At 41.6% G+C, this 18,305-nt stretch overlaps 1 protein-coding gene across 1 annotated transcript in view; it reads right to left on the reverse strand.

The window, feature by feature from the left end:
- Positions 1–18,305, reverse strand: part of LOC138747333 (aryl hydrocarbon receptor repressor-like) — a 314,193-nt gene that overhangs the window by 272,202 nt on the left and 23,686 nt on the right. The window contains exon 3 of the mRNA XM_069906446.1: positions 8,890–9,071. Coding sequence (XP_069762547.1) covers positions 8,890–9,071 — 182 coding nt within the window. The remainder of the gene's footprint in view (positions 1–8,889; positions 9,072–18,305) is intronic.

Raw genomic sequence — 18,305 nt, forward strand, 5'->3', positions numbered from 1 at the left:
CCCCGGGATAACTATTTTAAGCACTGCTGGATATTTTAACATAAATTTATAACCTTTTTTCCATAGGGTCGATTTTGCTGTGTTAAACTCCTTCCTCTTCTTCAGGAGTTCAAAACTTATGTCTGGGTAGAAAATTTTTTTTTGACCTTTGTATTCCAGTGGTTTTTTCTCTTTTATTTTTTTCATTGCCTTCTCCAGTATATTTTCTCTTGTCGTTTATCTCAGGAATTTTACTAGAATGGATCTTGGTTTTTGTTGTGGCTGTGGTTTAGGGGCTAATGTTCTGTGTGCCCTTTCTATTTCCATTCTTCATGTAATTCTGGCATTTATAGGACCCTGGGGACACATTCTTTTATAAATTCTTTATATCTTTGCCTTCTTCATCTTCCTTAAGGCCCACTATCTTTATATTGTTTCTCCTATTATAGTTTTCCATTATATCCATCTTCTGAGCTAACAGCTCCTGTGTTTCTTTAACTTTTTATCAGATTCTTCTAATTTCTTTTTTTAAGTCATCTACCTCCATTTCTATGGCTGTTTCTCGTTCTTCCACCTTCTCTACTCTTTTTCCTATTTCTGTCATGACCATCTCTAATCTATTCACTTTTTCTTCTGTACCTTTTATTCTTCTTTTTATTTCATTGAATTCTGTGTCAGCCATTCTTTTAATGTTTCCATATATACTTTAAAAATTTTTTTATCCATGTACTGTCCCTTCCCTTCATCTTCCATTTCTCTGTGTAGAGTTTGATGTTCTCCCTCCTCTTCTTCTGAGTCCACTCCAGGATCTGTGTCCTTTACCTCTGTCTCTTCTAATTTTCTTGTTGGGTTGTTTATTTTATTTTGTTGGGTATTTTTGTTTTTATTATTTTTATTAAAGGTGTCTTGGTGTTGGTCGTCTTCCTCTGGGTTGGTTATTTGTTATTTCTCTGATTTCCTATTTTTATTCTCTTCCTTCTTGTTCCCGTTATTTTCTATGTTTTCCTGTTGGGAGCCTTGCTGTTGTGTTATACTTGTCTGTTTCTGCTGTGGAGATTTACTCCTCAGCTGGTCCTCTCTCCCGTCGGTGTTGTTTTTGTTTTGTGCATCACAGATGCGCGAGGATTCGTGCATGCACAGTTGCGCACTTTTGTTTGGCTCCGTGAGCCATCTTTGTAGTCCTGAGTTCGGGGTTTCCACTGACCTCAGGGAGCAGGCTTCTCTCTCCATGGCGGGCCTCCTCTTACAGGTAAGGCCTTCACCTTTCTCTTCCGACATCTTTCCTTCTTTTCTTCCTGTTGCTTTTGGTTTTTCTTTCTTTGCTGCTATTTTCTCCACACTTTTATTTTTAATTTGTAATGGTTTCTGTGTTGTGGCTTTGCTTTTTCTTTACTTTTTAAAAAACTTTTCTGGAGAGGGCTGGTATTTTCTTACCGGTCACTACTCCATCACGTGACTTCCTGGATACGTACTTCTCAAAAACATTTGCAAGGAAACTCTGACCACCTGACAATCCAGACTCCTCGAAAACTCTTGGCTTTTGAGTATATGCATGGTTCTGTGGATGATTGCGTGCATGTGTACATGAATGTGTGTGTGCATATGTATGTGCATGTGTGTGTGCCTGAATATGTGCATGTGTGTGTGTATGAGGGCTTGTATATGTATGTGCATGTGTGGGTGCATTTGTATGGGTGCATGTGTGCATGCATGCATTCATGTGTTTGTGCACCTGTATGTGCATGTGTGCATGCATGTGTGTGTGCACGCATGCGTGCACGGGTGCGTACATGCGTAAGCACCACAGATACACAGCTACCACATGGAAGTCATGGAAATGTAAGAAAAAAAATTATATGTATTTGTTTTTCGGTCTTTATACTTTACATGAAAAAAATAAACTATGAACATTTTCCTGTTTATTCTCCTTAAATTTGAATTTTATGTATTGCCTGAGAATCTGGAAAATCAGAAAATCCAGACCAACCCAATCCCCAAGCGGTCCAGATTTTAGGATTTTGACTGTGACCTCAGCTATACTCTGGAGGCAAGAGTTCATTATCCAAGCTGAGATTCCATTGCAGAATCTGGCCGTTGGAGTGGCTGTCTTTCAAATGGACATGAAACTATTTTCTCCACCCCCTCCTTCTAAGTAGATGTAATGGATCATAATACATTGCCAGAGGAACACCACGTAGGTTCTCCTCATAGTTTGCCCAGGAGTTATCCTTAATCAATAGCTCAAGCAGTTGATTCCAGTGCAGTTCAACGGAGTTTGGTTTGTAGGACTAGCTTGGCACATTTTCTATATTAAAACAGAAACCACAACATGGAACGCAATTCTTTAGCTGTAGAGTACTTCAGTAACTGTGATCTCAACCTTTTTATTATTTTGGCATTTCTTTTAATAAGATGACATTATTTTAATGATATTGTAGCAGCCTGCGGGCCAACACAGGAAAGGATGTCGAATGTGGCGATCGAGCAACCAGCACGTGGGATGGATGGGAGACCCACTCCCATAGACTGCAGTAATAGTGGCAAAATCAACCAATTGCCATCAGCGGATCACAGGGGGTCCAGTCTGGGCCCGTGGATCAGAGGTGGCCAATCAGCAGCCAACTCCACTCAAACGACGCCCCAGTGGTGATGTGGCTGGCTGCCTTTAAAAGGCACAGCTGTATCTCAATAAGACTATACTCCCTTGGTGTGAGAGTCTTCTTTCCTGTTTTAACCTCGAGCTATAACCGTAGCAACCCGCTACAATATGACAAAAGAGGCAGATAAAATGTGGAAATCCCCACATTTGTTTCTGCTTCTGGATTATCCTTTTGTTTCTGTTAACTGATGGAAATAATGGCTGCGCCAGTTTAACACTTTTGTTGAACAATTTCACCCACTCAATCACAACTGGACAACGAGGGTTTTGCTTCCTGAACACTTTTGGGTGTATTTTATGGATTTTGGGCTGAGGATAATCAGAGATGAGCGAAGAGTGAGTGTCACTTCAGTTGGATGAAAACCATGGGAAAATGTCTCACTAACTTGCTGGGCCAAGTGGCTGCTTTCTGAGTAATACCACTTCATATATAACCATATAACAATTACAGTACGGAAACAGGCCATCTCGCCCCCTCTAGCCTGCACTAATTTAAGTGAACTCCACTAGTTCCACCTACCTGCTCCCTGCCCATAACCCTCCAATCCCCTCACATCCATGCACTCATCCAAACTTCTCTTAAATGACAAAATTGACCCTGCTGCAACCATCTCTTCCAGAAGGTCATTACACTCAGCCACTACTCTCTGAGTGAAGAAGTTTCCTCTTATATAACTCCTAATGTTTTTCCCCCTAAGCCTTAACATGACCCCTCGTTCCAATCTCTCCTACCCTCAAGGGGAAGAGCCTATTCACATCTACTGTCTATCCCCCTCATAATTTTATATACCTCTATCAAATCCTCCCTCAACTTTCTACACTCCAATGAATAAGACCCAGTCTACTCAATCTTTCTTTGTATTCTAGATATGCAATCCAGGCAACATTTTAGTAAATCTTCTCTGCACCCTCTCTACCTTATTGATATCCTTCCTATAATTTGAGGCCAGAACTGCACACAATATTCCAAACTTGGCCTCACCAATGCCTTGAACAGTCTCAACATCATCTTACAGCTCCTATATTCTATGCTTTGATTTATAAAGGCCAGCATACCAAAAGTCTTCTTCACCACCCTATCTACATGGGAATTCACCTTCAAAGAATGCTGAACCATTAATCCAAGATCTCTTTGTTCCTCTGCATTCCTCAATTCCCTCCCCTTCATGGTATATGTCCTGTTTTGATTATTCTTCCCAAAATTAAGCACATCATTAACACTTATCAGTATTAAACTCCATCTGCTACCTTTCAGCCCACTCTTCTAAGCAGTCCAAATCTTCTGCAGTCCCCAAAGACCATCCTCACTATCCACAACTCCCCCTATTTTTGTATCGTCCGCATATTTACTGACCCAATTTACCACTCCATCATCCAAATCATTAATGTAAATGACGAACAACAAGGGACCCAACACCAATCCCTGAGGCACACTACAATTGAAGAATTAAAAGTTGATCTTGAGATCTGACAATTTTCTTCTCCTACCATGACAAGTAACATCAGACAACAAACTTTTTCAAAAAGGTCTGCTTCCTGAAAAAAAAAGATTACGATTCACAACTTCAAGCTGGACACAATAATCATTTCAGATCTGCTGTATCACATAGGAAGTTGGAGAAACATTAAATTAACGTTGATTGAATTTAGCATATTTAATCGCATAATGATGCCGACACATTGCATTAGTTCAACTGACCTAAAAATGTTTTACTGCTGATTTTCGTTTGTACTCAGCATCTGATGCCTCTCGTGTCAGTGTCCAACAATAGAAGGCCAGTGGTGATGGATTCCAGTTGCCCTGATTCCACTTTTCCATGGTCGTAATGTCCCGGTGAAACCTTTCACTGACTGCACCAGGACCAGCGGGGAAGACGTCCCAGTGCAAACGCAGAAAATAAATTTTCAGTGACACACTGCACTTCATGGTTATGTCTGCTTGAAGTAGACTTAAAATATGCCAGGAAATCACAAAAATAGTTTGTAGATCTATAAAAAAAATTGTATGTGATCAGCACCCCAGAATCCATAATACACAACCAAAAGTGTTCAGGAAGCAAAATCTTTGTTGTCCAGTTGTGATTGAATGGGTGAAATTGTTCGGCGAAAGTGTCAAACTGGCGCTGCCATTATTTCCATCAGTTAACAGAAACAAAAGACAAGTGCTGCGTAAAGCTGAATCTGACCAACTGGGGCCTTCTTGGTTTTTTTCCTGACAAAGGTCAATTTGAAAATCCATCGGGTCGCTAGTGCAGTGAAATTCCAGATCTAATTGCTGATGCAGCAGTGGGATAGAAATGTTAATGGAGGGCCATTCAACTCTTATGAAGGAAAGCTAAAATACTTATTGGAATACACCAGTAGAAAAAGAGCTTCTGCAAAGTTTCTCTTTATCTACATCATTATATCAAGATCCTGGAAAAATATGAACACTAAATCACTCCTGTGATACAAAGCTGTTATGGAGCCGAGGTAAATTCAGCCAACAACTGAATACTATTACCATCTCTTTAGGATGAATGATCCGGCAAACACACAGCCATGTGTAATTGAGTTCAGAACCGGGATTACCTTTTTTCAAAAGTATTGACATTGAATGTCACTCAAATCTGACCCATTTGGGGCTTCAGCTCCTGAACGAGGCGCACGATGTCACAATGCTTCACACTTGTTCTTCAACTTTGGAATCACATTAGCGAATGGTATTTTCTCTTTCAGTTAAAACATGCTCATTTTCATTATTTCATCCCCAATGGATCAAGAAAGAAGGGAAATTTCCCAGAATGATCAGTGTATTCTGCTCCTTATCCAAAACATGTCGATGACTTGTAATCATGAACTGCTATTTTTTTTAAAATGTTTTATTTGAATGTGAAAAGTTGGAATAATTTTGATGATGAAATCTGTTAAATTTGGAAACAGCAACAGACACCAGAATCAGACTGTGATCGTTACCATTTTTGGCTGGATTTTTTGTGATCCGTAAGTTGGAGGATACCAGTACTAATTAAATGCTCCAAGCCGACACAAGTAAGGCCCATCATCTCTTTCTCCGCTACTTTGGTGTTGCCTCATGTACCATGCTCATGATCATCAACTTCATCCACTTTGTTGCCACCTTCCACCCTGACCTTAAATTCACTTGGCTAATCTCCCTTTCCTCCATCCTTCTGTCTCCAACTTGGGACACAAATTCTCGATAGACATCTTCTACAAACCCACCAACTCCTGCAGTTACCTTCACTGCACCTCTTTCCACCCTGTGGCCTGTAAGGATTCTATTCCTTTCTCTCAATACCTCCATCTCCATTGCATCTGCTCCCAAGATGAGGTCTTCAAAGCCAGATCATCTGAAATGTCCTCCTTCTTCAAAAGATGACCCTCTACCACCATCAACTCGGCACTCACCATTACCCACACATCTGCCCTGGCCCCCTCCATCCTCATGTGCAATGACAGGATTCCTTTTGTCCTCATCTACCACCCACCAGCCTCCGCATCCAACACATCCTCCTCTACCAGTTGCACCCCCTACTATGTGATCCCATCACTAGACACATATTCCCCTCTCTGCCTTCTGCAGGGACCACTCCTTCTGTGACTCCCTTGTCTACTGCTCCCTCCCCACCAATTGCACCCTTGTGACCTATCCCTGTGACTGCAGGAGATGCTCCCCTTGTGCCCACACCTCCTCCCTCACCACCATTCGGGGCCCCAAAAAGCCCTTCCAAATGAAGCAACATTTCACATAAATCTTCAGGGGTCGTCTACTACATCCGATGCTCCCGTTGTGGTCTCCTCTTCATCGGAGAGACTGGACACAGACTGGGAGATTGCTTCATTGAACACAGTCCCCCACAATAGCGTGGATCTCCCAGTGGCCACCCACTTCAATCCACTGCCCCATTCCCTTGTCTATACATCTGTCCATGGTCTCATGTCCTTCCAGGCTAAGACCACCTGCAAATTGGAGGAACAACACCTGATATTCCACCTGGGCAGCCTCCAACTGGATGGCATTAACATCGACATCTGGTACCTGTCGTCCCTCAGCCCCCAACCCCTCCATTAATTCCTTTGTCTTCTTTCCTCCACTCTCTCTCTCTCTCTCTCTCACTCTCTCTCTCTCTCTCCTCTTTTTCCTCTGCCTTCTTCTCCCCCCCCTACCCCCCCAGCTCTGTATTCACAAAGCCAACTTCACTTTCCTCCAACTAATTCTCACCTTTTCTCTCCATGCCCAATAGGCATCCTTTGTCTGTTGGTCTGTTCTCTTCCCCCCCCCCACCCCGCCATTTCTTTTAATTCAGGTGCCTGCCTGCTTTTCACTTGAGAAGGGCCAAGGCCTGAAATGCAGTAGCCTTCAAAACATTCCAATAAAGGTAAAGGTTCTATTATTGTCACCTAATGCTACGTTTAGAACTATGGTGCGCTGCAGTGCGAACAGACAAGCTCAAACTACAAAGGTTTTAATTAATTTAAAACCTGCACACAAGGTTCAGTCTCCCCTCCAGCTCCATGGCCGGCGTGAGCCTTTAAATGGGGCCGGTGATTGGCAGGGAGTAGGTGGAGCCAGTCTCCCAGGTTATCCTCCCTGCCCCCCCACAGGCACAGTGGGTGGCCCCCTGCAGTAGGCAGGCCAGGAGTGCAGACAGACGCAGTCAGTCCGGTAGTTGTAGCACCACGCATACATGAAATCCTTTAACTTTGTCTAGCGTAAAGAAGACAGAGAGTGGCCACTTTGTCCAGCGCCCCCTCACAGGGTTGAGGCGCCAGCGAGGAACGAGCTCGTGACCCCTGGTTTACAAGACTAGGGCTCTAACGACTGGGTAAAGGTAGTGAAACATCTTGAGGTGCAAGTAACTATCAGAACTAGTGAGAAAAATGTTTGGCAAAAGGGTTAGGTTTCAGAGATCCCTTAGGTGTCAGAGACAGAAGAACACAGAAGGAATTCCAGGGAGTCCAGGCAACCAAAGATTTAGTCCAGCAAGTGTGCAACTACAAAAACTGGAAATGTGCAATGAGCCGGGAACTGAAGGGATCCCAGTAGCTTTACAAATGAATGGAGCATCAGAGCTTGGAACAGAAGAAGCTGTGGTGCAATGGGAAAGCCGCTATAGGCATTATCAATCTGAACAGAGGCTGGATTGGGAGGTAACTTAAGCACATGGGTAATGGCTGAGTGGGGCTTGGTAGAAGTCCAGAGAGAATTTGGGACACATGCACAAATACTTCTGTGGTAAAAATGTGCTGCAGTCATAACAACCAGCAGACCAAGATTGACCTTGTTAAATGAAAAAGGAAGCCTGGGCTGCCATGAAAGGTTGCAGTGACACACATTAACCGAATGATGCCGAAATATACAAGTTGCAGACCACGCCCCCAGCCATGCAAACTTTGACCACCATTACGTCAGTTTCTTTAAAGAGGAAGACTGTTAAGTTATTCCTGGCCTTGCATAGGGTCATGATCTTATGAAAATCATTTTAAATTTTTCCTATCATGTTCCATTTTTTAGATAAAACCTAGTTTTGAGATTTTCTGTCATCTTTTAAGTTGACTTCAAGCAGATGAAACCATGAAGTGCAAAACATCACTGAAAATGCATTTCCTGCATTCGCACTCGGACTGCTTCCCTGCTGTTCCTGGTGAAGCCAGTGGCGAACACGGTAACATTGTGACCGTGGAGAAGTGGTATCAGGGCAACTGGAATCCATCAGTGCTGGCCGACTATTGTTGGACACTGACACGAGAGGCATCAGATGCTGAGTACAAATGGAAATCAGTGGCGAAACATTTTTAGGTCAGCATCATTATGCAATTAAACATGTTCCATTCAACAAAAGTTAATTTAATGTTTCTCCAACTTCCTACATGATACAGCAAATCTGAAATTATCTTTGTGTTCAGCTTTGTGTCTATCGCATACCCCAATTTTTTTTTTGAGAAAACAAACCTTTTTAAAACATTTGTTGTCCTGTGCAATTTTAACCTTGGCAATTCAAGGGAAACCACAAGAACAGGACAAATGATTAGTCTGAAGCTCAACTTCCATGGACAGGATAGAAAAAATATGCATTTAATTTAAAAGATACTTTGCAGGATTAAGATTATGTCAACTTCAGTAATCAAAATCAGGTAAAAACCTAAACTGAAATATGAAAACCCAGCAGCAGAAAGAAGGGAAGTGCACCACTGGTAAATCACACATTAAATGAGTGTCTTATTCTGCATATGATATAAAATGTGCCTACCTTTGAAGAAGCTCTTTACTCGAAGGTAGCTGACACTCAGGCGAAGAACTGAAAGTTTATCCAATTTGGAAATAATGTCAGGTGAAAATGGCAGGAGACTGGCCAGGTGGTCCAACTCAGTGTTCAGACGATCTCGGTGCCTCTTAGATGGATTTGACTTCACACTTGTCAGTGTTGACTTGCTGTTTGAAACATTCCAGAAAGAGTAATGATTACTTGGAGTGGATAATTGAGTGATAGTATCTACATACTGGATATTTTGTTCACGATCATGAGCAAGGCATGAAAATAAGTTAACTGGTGCTATTTTTGTCAATGGTTATCTCGGAGATATCTGCTTTGGGGAACAATTCCTGAAAAGTGCTTGCTGGGAGTTCCTGGGTCACACAAATCGTCAGCACCTTTCCATATTTTTCAAATTCCCGCTTGTTTGCTGCCATCTTCATCCTGTCAGGATGACATCTTTTTTTTCCAGTTGTAAACTCACTTTAGCCTTTTACTCCCCGTTAATTGCTCCTTTCCTTCAAACTACCACAAACCTTTGTTCAAACCTCACTGCTCCCCAATTCTGCACTTGCTGAAGTACACCACCTGCTGCTGGGAAATACAATGGATCGGCAGGTGTCGACCTTTACATGCTTCTGAACATGCTTTGTGCACTCATTGCCTCTCCTTTCCCTTCAAAGGGCATCAGCTAAGTCTGGTTTGGGCCATGTACTCGGTTGGGGGGGGGGGGTTTCAGGGACTGTGTAGAGAATTTAAGATGGCCTGGACCAGTTGAGGGGCAGAAAGGACTGTTAAGGATTGGTGAGGAGTGGAGCAAAGTGGCTGTGGAGGGAAGGAATCAGTAGTCAGGGGGATAGGGCTGGTAGTCAAGCCATTAGGCCAGCTTTCCATCGATGGCAGGTGGAACAGGGTTGCTCCTCAACAGAGGAGACTGTGGTCTTGAGAGCAGTGAATTGGTGTTGGGATGGATATTTGTGCTGTGTCAAGGATAAAGGTCTGGTCAAGGGAAGCTACCCTATCTTAGTGGGGATTTAAGTTCCAGTTCCCCGGGGAAAACCCACGCACGGGGAAAACGTACCCACTCCTTACAGACAGCGTGGGATTCGAATCCAGGTCCTGTTTGCTATAACCGCTACGCTAACTGTGCCGCCCAAACTATATGGGGCTCCTTGCAACAGAATGGGCAGAGGAGAGAAGGCCCAATTAATTTTAAACTGAATCGAGATTCCACACAGAAAAATAAACAAGAGAAATATGTTAGGGATTTAAATTTAGGGCTATTCCTTGGTTAAAAATGACTGACTTATGCCCCCACTCCCCCCACCACATACAGCTATGATTATTTAATTCAGAGTCCGACTTGGATACATCATCATTCTTATGAACAGCACAACTTGTTCTCTCTCTCCAGTATTAGTAATTGCTCTTTCTTAACTGATTCCATTCAGTACAATACTTGGAGACATGGCTAACCAGCAATTATTGTGCATTTTCTGACTTTTGGACAAAATCAACTCATGGATGTTTGTAAAAACATTTGTCATCCAGGGATGGCCTGTACAGAAGGATTTTGATAAGGTTCTCCACGTTACCAAACTAAATTAGGGTGTGTTAGGGGAGGTATGGAATGAGAATCGGTAAATGGGCAGAAAGCAGAAAGAATAAATGTGTCATTTCAGAGTTAGGAGGCTGTGACATTTAGAATTTATGCCGAAGACCTGCCTATTCACAACTTCTATCAAATGAAACCAAGTTTAATGTATCTAGTGGAGCTGAGATACAGAGCTGGATTGCTTTGGGGGCTGAGGACAGGAGGTAGAGAGACCAAGGGGATCTAGAAAGGTGAAATGAAGCAACGAGGACACAACAGCTAGAAAGTAACATCGGAAAATGTGAGATCATCTACTTCCACAGAAAAAAAGGAATTGCAAAATATTTTACAAGTGGTGAGAGATTGAAATGTGTTGGTTTTCAGACGTCCCTGGATGTCCTTATAGAAACTTGACGTACACAATTCTTGCGGGCTTAAGATAGTAGCTGTAGGGATGATGTTTTCCCTGAACAGAGTCTCTAGAGGCAGGATACACATTTTCCAAATGAAAGGGCCCACTCTCAGGATGAAGATGAGAAGAAGTGTCTTCTGAACCAAGAGGATTCCATTGCTGAATATAATTCAAGACGAGAGATGGAAACCTTTTCAAATTCCTGGGTTAAGCAGGAAAATGCCATGAGGTAGAAGACCTGCTGTGATGTTCCAGTATGCTGGGCTAAAATGCTGCTTCCCCTATCAGTTTTATGAAGGTTCACAAACACTGTCCTTGCACGAGTTTCCCTTGGGCCCTTAAATATAATTTCAGCATGCAGTTTTGATGTTTTTGAGGTATGGCATTGCCAAATGCAGGGGAAACCCATACTGACAACCGCAGGCACTTGTGCAAGTCCTTGGTTCCTTTATTTAAACTGGATTATGTTCCAATCTAACATGTCTCGGTTCTTAAAAGTGTCCAGTATTAATCCTGTCTCCATTTCTGAGCAGTGGGATCATAGTGGATTCAAAACCAGAACAAGCACATCAGAATAGCTCAGAATCAGGCTGATTGCCATGAACCTATGTCATGAATCTGATGTTTGGCGGCAAAAGTTTGGTGCAGAACAAGGTGCAAAATTACTTTTAAATTACAATTATGTAAATACTTGGTTTAAAGTAAGTAAACAACTAAATAAATAAGTAGTGCAAGAAAGAGAAAAAGTGAGGTATAGTCCAGAGGTTCGTTGTCCGTTCAGAAATCAGATGGTGAAGCGTAAGAAGCTGTTCAGTGTGTTTTCAGCCATTCTTCGGGTACCATTTCCCTAATGGTGAGAGCCCTTGATTTCTTAAGGCACTGCCTCTTCAAGATGTCATTAATGGACTGGGGACTAATGTCCACAATGGTGCCAGCTGTGTTTGCTCCCTTCTGTAGCCTCTTCCTGTCCTGTGCACTGGTACCTCCATACCAGTCAGGGATGCAACCAGTCCATGGCACAACTGTGTTTGGTGACATACCAAATCTCCTCAAACTCCCTGTGAAATATAGCTGCTGGCGAGCCTTCTTCGTGATTACATTGACATGATGATCCCTTGCAAATGATATTGACACCCAGGAATCTGAAGTTTCCTACCCTCTCCACTGCTGACCCCTCAGTTACTATGGTAGAATAGTGACCAATTTACTGGCTATTGGCAATACTTCAAGGGGCACAAGTTCAAAATCACCATGGGATTTAAATTTAAGTGATTAAATAAAGGTGATTTAATTAAGGTATTTAATTAAGTGATTTAACTAAGTGATTTAACTAAGGTATTTCAGTAAAGGGAGGAATGGATGTGGTGGTTTGTTGTAAAAACCCATCAGGGTTATCAGTGCCTTTCAGTGATTGCCATTGAGGTCCAAGGTCCACATATGGAGAAGTAATTTTACTGTTGGGCATTTTATCACCATTGCTCCTGAACAGGCATGATGTACTCTTATTCAGCACAACGAAATTATTTACAAGGTCTAGTTCAGCGAGTGAGCTCAGAGTCATAAGTTTGCGGAATTGTATAATGGAGAGCAGAGCCTTCAGCCCACCATGCCCATGCTGAACCTATTGGCAACCCTACCCTAATTACATTTTCTCACATTAGGAGCTTCAAGGCAAGTGCATGTCTAAACGTCCCTGCCATTCTTCCCTGTCTCAGTAACCTCTACAAAGATGGTGAAGATAAAAAAAAGTTAATATCCATAGCTGCATTACAATGAACAAATAAAAAAAGCAGGATGTAGAGGAACTTGATAAATAATCCTTCCTCGAAAGGAGGTGAGAGAACGCTGGTCAAAGTAACCCGAGACATAGCAGGACACATTTCATGGGATCTAAAGGGTACTTAAACAGTCTCTATGTTCGGGAAGTTCTGCGAAGATGATACCAAACAAACTTTCAAACACTTTCTTTCTTTTCAAAATATTTTTATTGATCTTAACAATAAAAAGGGGACAGATAGAGTCAATGTGGACAGGCTTTTCCCCAATGAGAGTGGGGGAGATTCAAACAAGAGGGCATGGATTGAGAGTAAAAGGGGAAAAGTTTAGGGGAAACATGAGGGGGAATTTCTTCTCGCAGAGGGTGGTGGGGGTGAGGAATGAACTTACGGCAGAGGTGGTAGAAGCGAGATCGATGTTAATATTCAAGGAAAGGTTAGATGGGTATGTGGACGGGAGAGGTGTGGAGGGTTATGGGCTAAATGCGGGCCAGTGGGACCAGGTGGGAGAAGATGTTCGGCATGGATTCATAGGGCCAAACTGGCCTGTTTCTGTACAGTAAATGGTGATATGGTTATATAAAAGTCATCTAATATAACAAACAACATCCCATCTTGTACATATCGCAAATTAAATATAAATTTAAATCAAAATCCTGTCCATAATTGTTTATTTGACTTATTTCTTTAAAACATCAAATTCTATCAATATGGTATTTAACCATTTATCCCTTTCTCATAATATATCCTGATGTAGTTCTAGATTAAAAAAAGATAGGTCTAAAATTAAACAATTCCTTTATATAAACAAAGGGTAAATTCTATCTTAATTAATGATATGATACGTGATAAACCATATTTAATTAATTAAGCTAAAAAAGTAAATAATATAAAAAGAAAAAAAATCCTTTGACTAATCAAACCCCTCCCTCTAAACAAGGTAAAATTGTGAAGATATTGATCAAATAGTGACCTTCAGACAACAGACATAGTGTCTCCAGAGAATCCAAGCCTTCTTAAATCTTCCAACTAAGATAGGAATCTATGAATAGGCCCCACATTGGTCAACTTGAAACTTTCTGTCTTTAATGCTGTATCTAATTTTCTCCAACCTTAGACAGGACATTATATCATGTAAACATTGGGCATGAGTAGATTGAGAGTTATCCTTCCATTTCTTTAAAATTGCTCATCTAGCTATTAATGAGGTAAAAGCTAAAATTCTCTCTTGGGTTTAAGAGCAGGTCCTCTTCTTGAGAAGAGCCAAACAAAGCAATGAGAGGGCATAGTTCCAGTCTGATCTTTAAAGGTAAAGACTAAAAAATATCTTTCCAAAATTTTCCAAAGTCAGGACATTCCCAAAACATAGGAATCAATGAGGCTTCAAAGATTTTACACTTATCACATAGAGGATCAACATCTGGGTAAAAACAAGATAATTTGACTTTGGATATGTGTGTCCTATGCACTACCTTAAATTGTAACAATGTCGTGCACAAAACAAGGATTCATTAATCAAGAGTGGAAACCAATCTTGGTCTGGAAATGATATGTTCAAATCATGTCCCCAATCATTCTTAATCCCAATCATTGAGGCTGAGATTAAATCTAATAAATCATTGTAAATAATTGATATTAATCCATGCTGGGAGAACTGCAAATCAAAAAGTATAACAATAATTTTTTCTGAGATTTGAGGGAAATCATAAAGCTTAGACTGAACAAAATGCTCAACTTGTAAATATCTGAAAAAATATCTATTAGGAAGTTGAAATTTGGCTTTCAATTGTTCAAAAGAAGCAAAATTCTTTTGAATAAGAAGATTTATATAATGTTTGATACCTCATCTAAGCCATTCCTTAACACTCGCATCTAACAAAGACGGTTGAAAAAAGATGGTTATGTATAATAGGACTGGCAAGAGAGAAAGTATTATGGCCAAAAGATTTCCTAAGTTGTGTCTGTATTCTCAGCCTATTTCTCATTATCAGGTTGTGTGTCAATTTAGAAAAGGAGAAGGGTAAAGAGGAACCTAAAATAGCCCACAAAGATGAATTTTTTAAGAAATCTACCCAAGATCGGCACTAGTTTATCAAAATGTACCAATAAAAGTATGTTGACCACCCAATAGCAAAATCTAAGATTTGGAAGTGATAGTCCTCCATTCCATTTAGCCTTTTGAAGATGAGCTTTATTTATGTGAGGTTGTTTTACTTTCCATATGTATGAGAACGTAAACGAATCCACTGAATCAAAAACAGATTTAGGAATTATCGGTAAAGATATAGAAACATGGGTAAAACATTCATTTTAGTCGAATGAATACATCCAATCATTGTAATGGATCCTGATAACAATCCTTTTGTCTGATAACGTTCAAATTCAATGAAACCAAAACAAGGGAGACTTCAACAGCTCAAGACAGATACACCACAGGCCCTAATTTTATATATACATATATCTGTCAAATTTCCCTGCATTCTTTGCACTTCAGGGAATAAAATCCCAATTTGTTTTGGGGTCTAATTAGGGAGAAACCCATTTAAATGGCCAGAATTGGCTTCGAACCTGCTGTGAATGAAATGTAATTTAAAATGTAACCTTTCCCTGCACCTCAGTTCTTCAAGTGCCAGCAACATCCTTGTAAATCTCCTCTGCACTCTTTCAATTTTATTGATAGCCTCGAGGTGACACACGAAGATGCATGTCTTTAACCACCTCCCCAGCTGCTACATTAGAACTGCTTCACTGATGTGGTCTGAACTGGTCAATCTGCAGAAGAGCTGGGTTAGAAATAGATGTAGGAGGAAGCTGGCTAACCATAGCGGCAAAGAACAAATTTCTAAAGAAAAGAAAGGACTGCATTAACCGAGCATTTTTCACATTTGCCTGCCCTGCTAAAGGACATTACAAATTGGTAAAAAGGACTTTCACAAATTGGTTTAAGAGTTAGTTCCATCTCTCGGTTCCTCTGAAGACCGGTGTGCAGGAGATTGGAGGCCAGCATCCAGCTCTTCTGAATGCACTTCCAAGGACTGGCCTTTGTTAAGCCTTGTTTGGAAGAAGCCCATTAAGGCCTAAACAGTAAAATTAAGTTGTTGTGAATGACACTGTTTTTTTATTTGTGTGCATGACCATAGTAAAAAGCATCAGCAAGCAATAGCTCACTCTGGTGGGTCAAGTTAACTCAGCATAAAAACACAAATGCTCTTTGCAGTTCAAGCCATACAGAAGAGTGGTAAACTCCTGGACACAGCATTTTGTTTTCCTCGTGAGTGCGTCTGCATTCAAATTTTGGAGAACCACGTTTATTCCCAGCCCTTGTAGATCAAAGAATGTTTTCAACCTCTTTGCAAACCATATTGAGCATTTTCGTGATGAACTCACATGAACAGTCTGCCTGCCGATTGAGGATATGATTCGGCATCTTACATCAAAGTGTTGCATATGATGCAGTCATGGCACGTCCCAGTTGATCGAAAGGTCTCACTTCAGAAATGCAAACTCAGTGCGGTACAGACGTGTTGGTTGTTGTAGTGTATGTAATACATCCTCAGTGACTAATCATTATATATCCCTCAATCAACATCTCCAACTAAATTTGTCTGGAAATTGGATCGCACAGTTCAATGAAAATTGATGAAATTGGGGCCCATACCACAGGTTCCATAAAACCTGTTGTTTCCTTCCCATTTCCTCAGGCATGCATTGCATGCTGCGTGCTGTTCCTGGGATGTTCCTTCATGTGAAGTGAACCCAGCGGATTTGTAGGAGATGCAGGCCTTCAAAATGCTGGTCAAGCCTCATTGACTGGTCAAGCCTCTTCAGCTGAACCCAGGCTCAGAAAAGTCCTCTTCAAGTAATATTCTTACTCAGCCCACCTTGACTGTGACATTTCTCCCAAACAACTATGGGAGCTATGGGTCTGCTGTCCCAGCCAAAGCCCCCGATCAGCAATACCCCACCCATTACCACAAACCCCCAGCAGTTGACCATCACCCTGCCACCATTACATCCAAGCATAGCCACCCAGCTGGCCCTCTACTGATAAACCTGCCAACCCAACCTCACTTTTCACTCCATCTGCAAAAGACAATGAAGAGCTTGGAGTTTATGCAAATTACTGGGCGAGCTTTCCCTTGGGCTCTTCATGTCATCACTTTCCTAATGCATGGAGGACCCTCGACAGGTGCGGTGATATCCACTGGTATATATCTCATGCCAAGTGTTTTGCACCACATTGGTTGTATGGCCCATCCATGTGGAAGCAGGCCTACACTACTACAGCCAGCATGGATCACCCAAACCCTCAAGTCTACACCACAATTCAATTACATTGAATTGTAATCACATTCAATATAAGCACATTCAATTGAATGGCACGGTTAGAGCAATGCTGTTTACAGTGCGAGCAACTGGGGTTCAAATCCCACACTGTCAGTAAGGGAGATTGCACATTCTCACCGTGTCTGCATGGGTTTCCTCCTACTCTTCAAAACGTACTGGGTTGTTGGTCCATTGGGTATAATTGGACCCTAGATTGAAAGGGGCTGTTACCGTGTTATAGGTCAAATTTAAATAGGCCTTTCAGCACACAATATTGCGCTGACCTATATATTCATGCCTTATCTAACTATGGCCTCTATGTTTCCTCTGGGCTAGATCCACAAAACACCGGATTCCCCGGTCTTTCAAGATGTATGGTGTCTTTACTTTTAATGATCCAGCCTGCTCAACTTTCTGGAGCAAGGAATTTGCTAGCCTTTGTGAGAAGAAATGTCTACTCACATTTGTTTTAAGTAACAGATCTCTTCCCTTGAAACTATGTCTCTTCATTTCAGACTTGCCCATGAGAGAAACCCCCTCAATATCTACTTTGTCAATCCCCTCCCCCTAAGGCTTTCACACTGTCTGTTTCAGAAAGACCTAAAGAACTGTTAGAAATACAGGACCCCCCCTCCCACTTGATAGGACAGTATCCTCACCCTAGGAATTAGCCTGGTGAATATCTTATACAGATACTCAACTTATAAATATCCACTGCTACGATATTCTTTTTTTAGGCAAGGGGACCAAGACTGTGGCAGTACCGCAGGTGTAGTTTCATCAACACCTTGTCCAATTTAACAAATCTTTCCTATTTCTAATCTCCAATCTCCTTGCAGGGCCTGCTCAGAGACTTTGACAGTACCCTTGCTCAGATCTTGGTCTGAAGGCGCCCGATCTCCAAAGTCAACCAGAGAGTCCATTCTTCTCATTCCCTCCCATTCACCTGCCCAGACATCCAGACCGACTGCTTGCCCTCCCCACCTCATCTCAGAGGCCTCCGTTCCGCCGACCACATTGCCCCTATCACCCTGGTGAAGGTGAAGGATGAAAAGGAAAAGACCTTCCTGGTGTTCAGTAAGTAAAGGAGCTTTATGCACAAATGAATAATGCAACTGCCAATGTTAATTGGCTCATCACACACTCTCAGTTTAATGCGCCCAAATAGGCCTTCTTTAAATGGATCGGTCATTGGGAAAAGAGAACGCAGGTGCACTGTTTTAACTGTATTTCGGTTTATGTCCTGCACTTTTGCCTTGCTGTAACATTCTGCACTTTATTATGGCAATACCTGCTTGGGTTGGTT

The sequence above is a fragment of the Narcine bancroftii genome, chromosome 1, assembly GCF_036971445.1.
Source record: "Narcine bancroftii isolate sNarBan1 chromosome 1, sNarBan1.hap1, whole genome shotgun sequence".
Taxonomy (NCBI): domain Eukaryota; kingdom Metazoa; phylum Chordata; class Chondrichthyes; order Torpediniformes; family Narcinidae; genus Narcine; species Narcine bancroftii.